A 12,809-nucleotide genomic window follows, 5' to 3' on the forward strand; every position below is an offset into this window, starting at 1 on the left:
TGAGGTGTACATCAAATTTATTTTATCCACTGTTGCACATATACAGAGCCATCACACATTATTTTATAGGTCTACAACGACTTAGACATGACGACACACAAGCTCGAATTTGGTCAAACGGATATGGGCTTTTTATTTGCTCACAGAAAACATCTGAAGTCAAAAGTTCAAATCAAGTTTTTTAGTCTCACCAAACACCATGTCATGGGTTCTTTGCTCTTTCATTTGTATTCTGCTCTTGTAATATGAAAAAAGATTACAGACACTGTGTTCCTGCCATATATTTACCTGATTTATTGAATAATAAATAACTGTGCATGCTGAATTGACAGCCCTACTTTCAAAACTTTAATTATAATTTGTTTAGGCCTTTGTCTTCATGATGGTCTCTGTTACTCATTTGACATGGCTGTAGATCACAGAAGCGTCGTCCACAGTTTCAACATTTGATCGCCTAAAGAACATAAAATAAAAATAAATAGAAACAATCATGTCATGTGTCAGATTACACGATGAAGTCAAATACAGACACCTTGTATATCACATGCTTTTAAAACCTCAGTGACACACAAAGTTATTAGGAAATGTGTCCAGATTTAAAGAACTATAAATTCTCCTTTCATCACAATCATAAAAGTAACATGTGGATGAGTAGATGACAAATGTTTTATTTTGGGTGAAGTGTCTCTTTAAGCTGGTTCTTCTCACCTCACAGCAGATTCAGGCTGGTGAATCCTGATATTGCCGTACTGGCTTTCGTTCTCCTCTGATCTCTTGGTCTGTTTGTTTTTGGGATGTTGTACAGTTGCGTACTGGATCTCCTCAGTATCTCTGCGATCAGGAGCGTTTCTGTCTCTTCTGGGTTTGCTGGAAGTAACAGTGGCGTACTGAGCATCATCACAATCAGCTGATTCAGAAACATGAACGTCTCTCCCTGTTACGTTAGAGTACAGATTGTCCTGTAATGGAAGAAAATTCATTATTATTTATTATTCACATTTAGGGACTGTTCACACAGAACATTTTCCATTTCAGTGTGCTACTTTCCCACACTGTTAGCCCGGATAAGTTGAATTTACTTAAAAAAATTGAGGAAACTGGTTGCCCTAAAAAAATTAAGTAATGATTAAGTAATGTGAACTTAATAATTCGAGTTCATTTAACTTAAAATGTTTTGTAATATTAATTACTTTGTAGTTATTACAACTAGTATATTTAAGTTCAATGTACTAAGCAAGTTAACTTGCCACCAATCAAAATTCATCCATGCCTCCCATCATGCATTGCTGCATGAATAAATTATGAGCTGAATTGTCTTAGTAATTTTCTTTATTCTCACTATTAAAATTTTGCTGTTTTTCTGTGACTTTTTAGTAGCTTGTTTTCTAATGTTCAGAGTTGATCTGTTTATCAGAACATGCTGCTTGTCACCGTCGTTGAGATTCACAGGCTGATTCTTGATGTCTGTGTGTGCCTAAAATATATATATATATATTTTTGTGATAAGGACAACTTTAAAAAAAAAAATTGTATTGTAGAAGTTGATCCTCCGCTGTAGAATCACAGTGCTGCTGTAATCAATAATGTAAATCTAACTCAGAGATTGGGCTCTAAATGAGTTTAGTGATTCAGATGAAATAATGATTATGTGAAAACATAACCAACATCACCTGATCATCTTTTAACTTTGCTTGTCTGGTTGGTTTTAATACAGTTAAAACTGCCCAAACAAAATCTAATATTAAAAAGTCAAGGGTCAAGAGCTCAACTAAAACAAACACTGACCCTCGATGATGGTAACTTAAAAATTGTGATTTTCTCCTTTGGTGAAAAACTATAAGGTAAATGTTAGGAAAAAATGTCTGTAGAACAGCCAAAACAAATGTTCCAACTGCTCATCAACAGCTCCTTGAATTCATACACACCACGACAAAATGGCGTCATTACCTGCCGCAAACCAGTGTGAAGGAGGCGTGGCCAGGAGAAAAACTTCATAATTTAAATGCATTTAACTTACATTTATTAACACATTCAAATACACCCACAAATTAGTAGAATATACTTATATTTTATAAGTAATGCAACCAAACTTAAATATTTTAAGTATATTGTAATTATATTTTTTAAGTAAATATAAAATCCGGGCTAAGAGTGCATATGTAAGTGCGCTAGACGGACATGTTTGACCGTTGCGCTCATCTGACACTGCGTTAAATAAACTCTGTGCTCAATAAAGATGGTAAAGTTTTAAAAACACATCTCGAGACTTTTTTTTTTCTCCTTTCGTTCTACTGACTTGTCTCTCACGTTTTGTATGAATGGCCCCGTCTAATGAGATTATTCACATGTTGAGTCTGGATGATTTACCGGTTTCACTGTGAGGTCTTCAACTTCAGCACCTTTTCGTTTTCTCCTGTAATAATCGACAATAAAATTGTAAGCTGCATTTCAAAGAATTAAATTATTTATCACATGACATGACATTTCCACCTGCACTAGTCTGAAAGTGAATATCTTTCCTATACTCACTGCAATTGAGAATGATTTTAATCAAACTTACATTATAAACAGAATGATGATGATGATGATGATGATGAAGAATCCTAAACATGCCACTGTGATCCCCAACCAGACATGCCAACCAAGACCATGATGCACTGAAAAATGAAGAATTTGAATTAAGACAAACTCTTAAAGCCACACAACTGTTTTAAACTCTTAATAAAATAAGATCTTCACCTGTGACAGTTACAGCGTCTGATCTCTGAGATCCATGTTGATTGTGAGCCTGACAGTAGAAGCGTCCACTCTGTAGTGCACTGAAACTCTGTCCAGATCCAACAGCTGAGCTTTCATTCTCCTTAAACCAGCTGAAGTTCAGAGCAGGAGGGTTTGAATCACTGCTGCAGATCAGAGTCACTGAATCTCCTGCCCAAATCTGACCAGACTGAATGATGGAGACTGAGACGTTCCTGGGAGGGTCTGATAACAATTATCAGATTATTAATTTAGGACCTCTTACACAGTGCTTAATTTGTAAATGAATAATTGCCAGATTCAAAACAACAAATCAAAGGCTCTGTGACCGACACTTACAACTTCAGTTTTCCCAGAACATACAATAAAGTCACTAAACGGTGACGGCACAACTATAAAAGCATCATTTGCAAGTTTCTGCACGGCCCCAACTACTTCTTAATGCAGTGTTTCCCAACCTTATTTATTGCCACACCACACCCAGCCAGCAGAGCCATGTGGGGCCCAAATGGGTTTGACCTGGGCTATCTAACTGGGACCCAGCCAGTTTTGCACCCAGTTTCCATGGAGGCCCCACATGGTTTATCCCAGATGAACTGAACACTGCTCAGTGTGCACACTACAGGCTGTTAAATGAAACACAGAAACATGCTGGAGTTAATGAGATAATTAGGTGATAACGAGCAGAATCACTGAAGGACAGAGAAACAACAAGAACTACGACTTCAGCCACAGCCTTCGATGAAATCAACTGAAGATAAAAGACATTCAATCTCTGAAGATCTGATTAAACATCTCCACAAACAGCTTTACCAGCTTCACTTATTACTAACCAGACTGACTTTATTTCTGACATTCATCTACAAAAGTTGTTATTGAGAATTACCAGAGGTTTAGATGTTGATGATTTGTTGAAAATAAGTTTGGTTTGATGTCACCGTGATCGAGGTCAGCGCTTACTTCAGTTAGGCAGTTTGACTCTTAACTATAAATGTTTTCTCTGGCTGTTTGTTATGGCAAGAAAAACAAGAGACAATGTGGTCGGCTGTTAAATGATAAAAATATAGTCATCATTTAGAGGCTTAATTCATTGATCTAATGACTGAACTTTATATGAGCAAAACGTGATTAAATTTGTGCTGGATCTTTCCTTGAATTACAACAATAAAATTGTTTTAATCAGAAAATTTGAAAAACACATTGTTCACTAAACACTTCAAACCTCCTGCAAGATTCACTTACACAGACATCAAGAATCAGCGTATGATTCTCAACAACGGTGACATGCTTCATGCTGCAATGCATTCTGGGAGCCATGGATGAGTTTTGTATGAGGCACCCAGAATGCATTGCACCATTGAAGCATGTCACCATTGTTGAGATTCATATGCTGATTCTTGATGTCTGTGTGCAGGTAAAACTCACAGGAGCCCAAAATATGTAAATGGTGTGTTATAAATCGTTTGATGTTCTGATTAAATTCTATTATTCGCTTGCTGTAAAATCATAACAATAAAACAGAATTAATAACATATTACCCGTATAAACCTCCCACATAATATCAATGAGTTAAGCCAATATATGATGATTATATTCTTATCATCAATCAGCTTACAGCATCTGATTATATTTTCTCTTGCTGTTCTCTCCATAACAAACAGACACAGCTGTCAAAAGAAAAACTAATGTTAAAAAGTCAAGAGCCTGACTAAAGCACACACTAATCGCCACAATGGTAACATCAAATCAAACTATTACTTTCAAATAAGTAATCAACATCTAAGCCTCTTCTTAATTCTTAATACGAACTTCTGTAGATGTGTGACAGAAATAAAGTCAGTCTGGTTAGTAATAAGTGAAGCTAATGTTGTTTGTGGAGTTGTTTAATCAGATCTTGAGAGATGTAATGTATTTTATCTTCAGTTGATTTCATCCAAGGCTGTGGCTGGAAGTAGTTCTTGTGTTTCTCTTTCCTTCAGTGATTATGCTTGTTAACAGCAGGTGTTCTTCACTAATACAAAATCATTATTCAATCACTTAATTATCTCATTACCTCCAACACTGATTAAGTGTTACATTAAACAGCCTGTAGTGTGCACACTAAGCAGTGTTCATTTCATCTGGGCAAATCCATGTGGGGCCTACATGGAAACTGGGTGCAAAACTGGCTGGGTCCCAGTTAGATAGCCCAGGTCAAACCCATTTGGGCCCCACATGGCTCTGCTGGCTGGGCAGATTTGATAAGTAAAAAAACATCGCTAACGTATACTTAATATAAGGGGCACATTCAAGCTCAAACTGGTGCGCAACTTTTCACTACGGTTTCTAGGTTGAACGACATGTTTCCTGGAAACGGTGTGCAACGGGGTTTGAGACAAAGAGTATTGAACCCAAGAGGCGACACTTTGATATTTTTTGGCAACAGCCACTAGATGGCGCTCCGGTAGCGCGGCCACCATTATGGGGTGAAAATACTAACTGGACCATTGAATCCTTCACATTTTACGCACCCAAAATCGGTGAATTTCACTGCCAAATCAGAAGCGCAATAGAACAGTTTTTTAAATTAAGTCACCAGTAAATTGTATGGCTCCTACAGTAAATGCAGAGGTGGACATTCCAGGGGTCAGAAAGTAAAAATATTTTTATTCCACCCACTGAAGCATTAATGAGATAATTAAGTGATAAATTGAGTGATGATTGAGCATTATTGAAGACACCTGATGATAACAAGCAGAATCACCAAAGGAGAAAATCACAATTTTTAAGTTACCATCATCGAGGTCAGGGTTTGTTTTAGTTGAGCTCTTGATCCTTGACTGTTTAATATTAGATTTTGTTTGGGCAGTTTTAACTGCATTAAAACCAAACAGACAAGCAAAGTTAAAAGATGGTCAGGTGGTGTTGGTTATGTTTTTACATAAACATTGTTTGATCTGAATCACTGAACTCATTTAGAGCTCAATCTCTGAGTTAGATTTACATTATTGATTACAGCAGCACTGTGATTCTGCAGCACAAGATCAGCTTTTACAATACAATTTTTTTTTAGAGTTCTGATTAAAAAAAAAAAAAAAAGCAGAGCTCATTTAAACACACATACATCAAGAATCATCCTGTGAATCTCAACAGTGGTGGCCATCATAAAGCATGTTGCAGTGCATTCTGGGAGCCACCAATCAAAATTCATCCATGGCTCCCATCATGCATTGCTGTATGAATAAATTATGAGCTAAATTGTCTTAGTAATTTCATTTATTCTCACTATTAAAATTTTGCTGTTTTTCTGTGACTTTTTAGTAGCTCGTTTTCTAATGTTCAGAGTTGATCTGTTGATCAGAATATGTTGCTTGTCACCGTTGTTGAGATTCACAGGCTGATACTTGATGTCTGTGTGTGCCTAAAGGATTTTTTTTTTTAAATTCTATATTGTATAAGCTGATCTTCTGCAGAATCACAGTGCTGCTGTAATCAATAATGTAAATCTTACTCAGAGATTGAGCTCTAAATGAGTTCAGTGATTCAGATCAAATAATGATTTTGAGAAAACATAACCAACAACACCTGATCATCTTTTAACTTTGCTTGTCTGGTTGGTTTTAATGCAGTTAAAACTGCCCAAACAAAATCTAATATTAAACAGTCAAGGATCAAGAGCTCAACTAAAACAAACCCTGACCTCGATGATGGTAACTTAAAAATTGTGATTTTCTCCTTTGGTGATTCTGCTTGTTATCATCAGGTGTCTTCAATAATGCTCAATCATCACTCAATTTATCACTTAATTATCTCATTAATGCTTCAGTGGATGAGATAAAAATATGGCAGGACTTTTACTTTCTGACCCCTGGAATGTCCACCTCTGAGTAAATGTTGTATTGTCTTATATATGTTTTATTTTACCAGTTGTGGAATCCAACCATTCAACCATCTGAGGTAACGTAGTTAGGCTACTTTATTGAGTATTTCCATTTTATGCAACTTTACACATTTATTAATAGTAAATTAATACATTTAAAGGGATAGTTCACCCAAAAATGAAAATTTGATGTTTATCTGCTTACCCCCAGGGCATCCAAGATGTAGGTGACTTTTTTTCTTCAGTCGAACGCAAATTATGATTTTTAACTGCAACCGCTGCCGTCTGTCAGTCAAATAATAGCAGTGATTGGGAACTTGAACAATAAGAGTCGAAAAAACTTCCATAGACAAATCCCAATTAAACCCTGCGGCTCGTGACGACACATTGATGTCCTAAGACACGAAACGATCGGTTTGTGCGAGAAACCGAACAGTATTTATGTAATTTTTTACCTCTAATACACCACTATGTCCAACTTCGTTCAGCTTCCGGTTAGTGAGGTCTGATCGCGCTCATTGAAGTATATGGGCGAGACATCACTTCCGTCAGCAGAGCTGGTTTTTTGACCTCACTAACAGGATGCTGAACGAAGTTGGACATAGTGGTGTATTAGAGGTAAAAAATGATATAAATACTGTTCGGTTTCTCACACAAACCGATCGTTTCGTGTCTTAGGACATCAATGTGTCGTCACGAGCCGCAGGGTTTAATTTGGATTTGTCTAAGCAAGTTTTATTTACTCTTATAGACGAAGTTCCCATCCACTGCTATTATTTGACTGACAAGACGGCAGCGGTTAAAAACCATAATTTGCGTTCGACTGAAGAAAAAAAATCACCTACATCTTGGATGCCCTGGGGGTAAGCAGATAAACATCAAATTTTCATTTTTGGGTGAACTATCCCTTTAAGATCATATTTGCAGCGAACAATACATTTCAGAGTGGAGTAATAGTAATAGTAGTATCTAGGTCTGAATTGAAATATATATATTGTACGTTTTAATGGATCACGCTACAATCATAATGATCACTAGTTAGTATTTTAGTTAGTATAGATCACATAGTATTTTATTCTGTGTTGTCATCATTCAGGTTGGATTTCAGCTTTAATATAGTTTTTTTTTTTTTTAACGAAGCAGCTGATATTGCCATAGAAACTAGTGGACTGACGAGTCGCTTTCACCAGAAAATGGCGGAAACACAGGGCCGCTGCTGGGCGCCAGTGTTGCAATGGGACGTTCTATTGAGTGTCGCTTCTTATTAGTGTATATTCTTTGTTTGAGATACGTCTTTTCTTGTTTGGTGGGTGTGTCAAAAATGTCAGCCTGATCAGCAGCAACATGTATATAAAGCACGCGGTATTAAAGAGACAGCTCGCATAATGGGTCCAAGTAAATTCATTTACAAATGTGTCTGCTGCAGCACGGTATACGCAACAATTGAAGAAATTAGAAGACATGTTTGTCATAAGAGTTTTATAGAAAAATATCAAGAAAGCATATCAACATGATGATGTAGCTGTTTATATTTTTAGCTTCATTGCAAGGCAAGTTTATTTATATACACCAAATTTCATACACAACTGTAATTAAGTGCTTTCTTAATTAATGTTCTCTTTTATTCTGGGCAGTGACTGTAATACTGAACGTTTTTTGCAGTATTAAACACATATTTATACTGATTTCATCAGGCTCCGAAAATTCTTCAAAAACAACAGAAAGAATGTCTTTCTCAGCTGCCATAGTTGAAACTCTTGCGTCATCAGCACAGGGTGTTCAACACACCACCGTTTCCTTTTAAAAGATGTTTTGCAACGTTTTGTCAGGCCGTGCAGCACTATAACAGAGTTATAAGATTTGACTGACAGTTTGAGGATCCAGTAGAGATATGAGGTTTAGTCACAAGCTCTTTTAAATTATTTTCATTGCTTAAATATTTGTAAAACTCACATACAGGTGTAAATGATGACCATTGATTGTTAAAAATAAAATAAAACAAAAAATTTGAAGTGTAACATTAATGTTATATAAATAAATAAATGCTACAAATAAGAATATAAGCACTGCATTTTTTAAAATTACTAATATGAAATTAAATGATCAAAACAGAAATAACATCTTATGTTTTATAATAAACTCACACATGACATTTAAAGTCACAGCAGCAGAGTATTTCTCTCCATGTCTATTGATGGATCTGCACTTGTATGCTCCACTGTCATCAGAGCTGATCTTTGAGATGCTGTAGATTCTTCCAGATCCTACAAACGTTCCTCCTTTAAACCAACTGATTTTTGCAGGAGGGTTTGAATCACTGCTGCAGATCAGAGTCACTGAATCTCCTGACACTATTTCACCAGATGGACTGATGGACACTGAGGCTCTCTTTGGAGGGTCTAAAAGACAAAAAAAATAAGAAAAAAAAAAAAATAATAATGAAATTCCAAATATGAATTCAACAAGTTTTTGAAAATAAATGAATCTGTACTCACACATGACATTGAGCTGAACAGCAGGAGAGATGTGATTGTGTCCGTGTACAGCACAGCTATATCTGCCTGCATCCTCTCTTCTGACTGACTGCAGCAGGAGTTCATTGTTTCTGTCTCTTCTCTCAGTTAATGGCTCTGAGTTTCTGTACCAGATGAATGTTGCTCTGTCAGTCAGAGTGCAGCTGCTTTTACATGTCAGACGGACTGAATCTCCCTCTGTCACTCTCTCAGGAGACTCCACCTGAAGATCTGAACAACACACACATTATATCTAGTGCTGCTGTCATACACTGATTATTATTCAACATAATGCACAGAAGAAGAGAGAAACCTCATGAAAGTCACCTGTGACAGTAAGAGTCACTCCTTTTTTACTAATCCATTTTCCATCTGGTTTATCAGTGATGAATCTGAAATAGTACTCGTGTGAATCCTTCAGTGTCACATGACTCAGTCTCATGGCACACTGTTCATCTCCCAGATACTGAAGCCTCTGACTGTATTCAGGGTCCTCAGACAGATCTGGAAACTCTTCTGTTTCCTCTTTATCTTTTGTTTTGGTCCAGAACACGTTCATGATCTGATGTCCAGTAGGGTATGTATAAGTGCAGCTCATTATCACTGATGAGTCCTTTAGTGCACAGATGTGTGAAGTACTGTAACTCACACCCCAATCAGCACTAGAAACACCTGAAACACACACTATAGGGATAGTTCACATTAAAATGACTGCTTCATTACTGACTCCTCATGGCTTCCAGCCACAGCCTTATCCTTAGAAGACAACTCTCAAACAGCATTACCAGCTTCACTTATTACTAATCAGACTGACTTTATTTCTGTCATCTGGGCTAACTGATTAGTCAAAACCTTTCTAATGTTGAGATATTATAAGTCCCATTGCATTTTCAGGAGAGACTCACCTGGAATCATGAGCAGAAACAGCAGAAGAAGAGAAGGAGCCGGTCTCTGTGACATCACTGCTGAAAACTAAATCATTTACACAAAAACACGTCATCTTTAGTTTCATAAAAACTATTACAGTTGCAGTCTATGTTATAAACACTGTAAAAAATGATAATACTATTTTAACATTATTACTGTTAGTAGTTTGTCACTTAAAGACGACATTAGGCACACGTGAGCTCTGGATGTTCAGAGGTTATTATGAAAGAAAATGTTTCTCACTTCATGTTTCTTCTGTGAATGGAGATTCATTATTTATTCAATATTCATCACTGAACAAGTGTAACTCTTACCGTGTTGTAGTTTCAGACAGCAAACAGACTCCAGGAGAGTGAACTGCAAATGTGAGCTGAAAACTTTCTTCTGCTGATTAAGTTTGTTCCTTCCCTTTTTTAGTCTATTTTAGTGACTTGCCCCATGCCAACACAACCCAACCCAAATTAGACTACAGGAACAACCTACTGTACATGAAACCACTTGCAAAGAATAGAAGATAAAACTCTCTTTAATTTGATAAAAATCAAATTAATCTTTCAGTGTGAAGGGAAACTTCCTGTTTGAGGATGTTTATATGTTTGAAAAGGTATAAATAATAAGTAGTTCTTCATATTTATAGACAGTGTTTGCACAATAAGATCAAACTGTATGTTTACATGCCTGTTCAGTAATATTTTACACCTCTTTGAGGCAGGAACATGCAAATACCTTCCCTTATATAATGGATGAAGTATATATTCCCATATATGTGGATGGATGGATGAATAGGAGGATGGTTGGGTGATTGGATGGCGTAACCTTGAGGATGGCCAGACTTTACCTTCACTGCCCTGAAGAGGGAGCTGTTTTCTGACACTGTGTTTCTTCATATATGAGCATTAGGGAAGTATAACTCTATAAACACACACACACACACACACACACACACACACACCTACACACACACACACACACACACACAGCATGTGGTTTGGCTTTTTTCAGTCAACTCATTGTGGTCTTTGCATCAACAGAGTCACACTCCAGGTTCATGAAGATGGTGGCTTTGATGTGTGTTTTCGCTCTGTTTTTCGTGTGTGTGTTTGGTCTGATTCAAGTCCTCAAGCACAACAGCCGCAGTAACTCATGCGAGACTACAGCACTAACAGAACATGTACTTTTCTTCAAAACATGTTCTGAAAGAACCCCTGCATATTTCAATAAATCGATAAATAAATCAATTAAATCTGCATGTTCTTATCAAGTTCTGCTCCTCAACGAAGGACAATATCAAACTGATATACTGATATATATATAGTGCAGGTGATCACAGCAAATCTTATTCATAATTAATAACCTTGTTTTAACATCAGTGTTATTTTAGAATCGTTGAGATACTATTTTTATATATTTATATACACTGATCAGGCATAACATTATCACCACCTTCCTAATATTGTGTTTGTCCCCATTTTGCTGCCAAAACAGCCCTGACCCATTGAGGCATGGACTCCACTAGACCTCTGAAGGTGTGCTGTGGTATCTGACACCAAGATGTTAGCAGCAGATCCAGTAAGTTGTGAGGTGGATCCTTGTTCAGCACATCCTACAGATGCGGGATTGGATTGAGATCTGGGGAATTTGGAGGCCAAGTCAACACCTCAAACTCGTTGTTGTGCTCCTCAAACCATTCCTGAACCATTTCTGCTTTGTAACAGGAGCATTATCCTGCTGAAAGAGGCCACAGCCACCAGGGTAGGGGTAGGCAAGTTTGGTCCTAGAGAGCCGCTGTCCAGCAGAGTTTAGCTCCAACCCTGAAAAAAACCCTCACCTGCCTTTAGCCTTAGCAATCCCGAAGAGCTTGATTAGCTTGTTCAGGTGTGTTTGATTAAGGTTGGAGCTAAACTCTGCAGGACAGCAACTCTCTAGGACTGAATTTGCCTATCACTGCACCAGGGAATACTGTTTCCATGAAAGGGTGTACATTGTCTGCAACAATGCTCAGGTAGGTGGTACGTGTCAAAGTAACATCCACATTTATGGCAGGACCCAAGGTTTCCCAGCAGAACATTGTCCAAAGCATCACACTGCCTCCGCCGGCTTGCCTTCTTCCCATAGTGCATCCTGGTGTCATGTGTTTCCCAGGTAAGCGACGCACACGCACCCGGCCATCCACGTGATGTAAAAGAAAACGTGATTTATCAGACCAGGTCACCTTCTTCCATTGCTCCGTGGTCCAGTTCTGATGCTCACGTGTCCACTGTTGGCTCTTTCGGCGGTGGACAGGGGTCAGCATGGGCACCCTGACTGATCTGCAGCTATGCAGCTCCATATGCATCAAACTGATGCACTGTGTATTCTGACACCTTTCTATCAGAACCAGCATTAACTTCTGAAGCAATCTGAGCTACAGCAGGTTGTCTGTTGGATCAGACCACACGGGCCAGCCTTCGCTCTCCACGTGCATCAATGATCTTGGCCACCCATGACCCTGTCGCTGGTTCACCACTGTTCCTTTTGATAGATACTGACCACTGCAGACCGGGAACACCCCACAAGAGCCCACAAACCCAGATTATACAAGCACAAGTATCTTGTATGGTATTTTAGTTATTAAATATAATACAGAAATCATTCACATTTGTCTCAGCATAGTTTTGTGAAGCAGAAAGTATTAATCTCTGTTGTATTTATCATCTTCACTTTGCTGCATTTGCATTGGTATTTGTGTCTCGCCATCTAATAAACATACAGTA

At 37.7% G+C, this 12,809-nt stretch overlaps 1 protein-coding gene across 2 annotated transcripts; it reads right to left on the reverse strand.

Moving 5' to 3' along the window:
• On the reverse strand, positions 1 to 10,460 carry LOC125271219 (B-cell receptor CD22-like). Of its 2 annotated transcripts, XM_048195239.1 has the most exons (10): positions 10,371 to 10,460; positions 10,035 to 10,101; positions 9,457 to 9,813; positions 9,112 to 9,360; positions 8,761 to 9,015; positions 2,740 to 2,982; positions 2,561 to 2,657; positions 2,368 to 2,413; positions 709 to 959; positions 1 to 454 (listed from the first exon to the last, which is right to left on the reverse strand). In XM_048195239.1, exons 2-10 carry the CDS (start codon positions 10,087 to 10,089, stop codon positions 397 to 399), a joined length of 1,611 nt encoding a protein of 536 aa, XP_048051196.1. In that variant the 5' UTR covers positions 10,090 to 10,101; positions 10,371 to 10,460; the 3' UTR covers positions 1 to 396. The 2 variants fall into 2 exon arrangements, with proteins under 2 accessions (XP_048051196.1, XP_048051197.1); XM_048195240.1 differs by lacking the exon at positions 8,761 to 9,015 and having other exon boundaries at positions 10,371 to 10,457.
• Positions 10,461 to 12,809: the final 2,349 nt, after the last annotated feature.

Source organism: Megalobrama amblycephala, linkage group LG7, assembly GCF_018812025.1.
Source record: "Megalobrama amblycephala isolate DHTTF-2021 linkage group LG7, ASM1881202v1, whole genome shotgun sequence".
Taxonomy (NCBI): Eukaryota; Metazoa; Chordata; class Actinopteri; order Cypriniformes; family Xenocyprididae; genus Megalobrama; species Megalobrama amblycephala.

Bases quoted from the DNA above. Each gene is read 5' to 3' on its own strand.
- LOC125271219 (XM_048195239.1), bottom strand. From the start codon at position 10,089: ATGTCACAGAGACCGGCTCCTTCTCTTCTTCTGCTGTTTCTGCTCATG. The intron at 9,361-9,456 runs GTGACTTTCATG...TGTGTTGTTCAG, and splicing joins AGTGACTCTTACTGTCACAG to ATCTTCAGGTGGAGTCTCCT. The intron at 2,983-8,760 runs GTGAGTTTATTA...AATTGTTATCAG, and splicing joins TGTGACTTTAAATGTCATGT to ACCCTCCCAGGAACGTCTCA.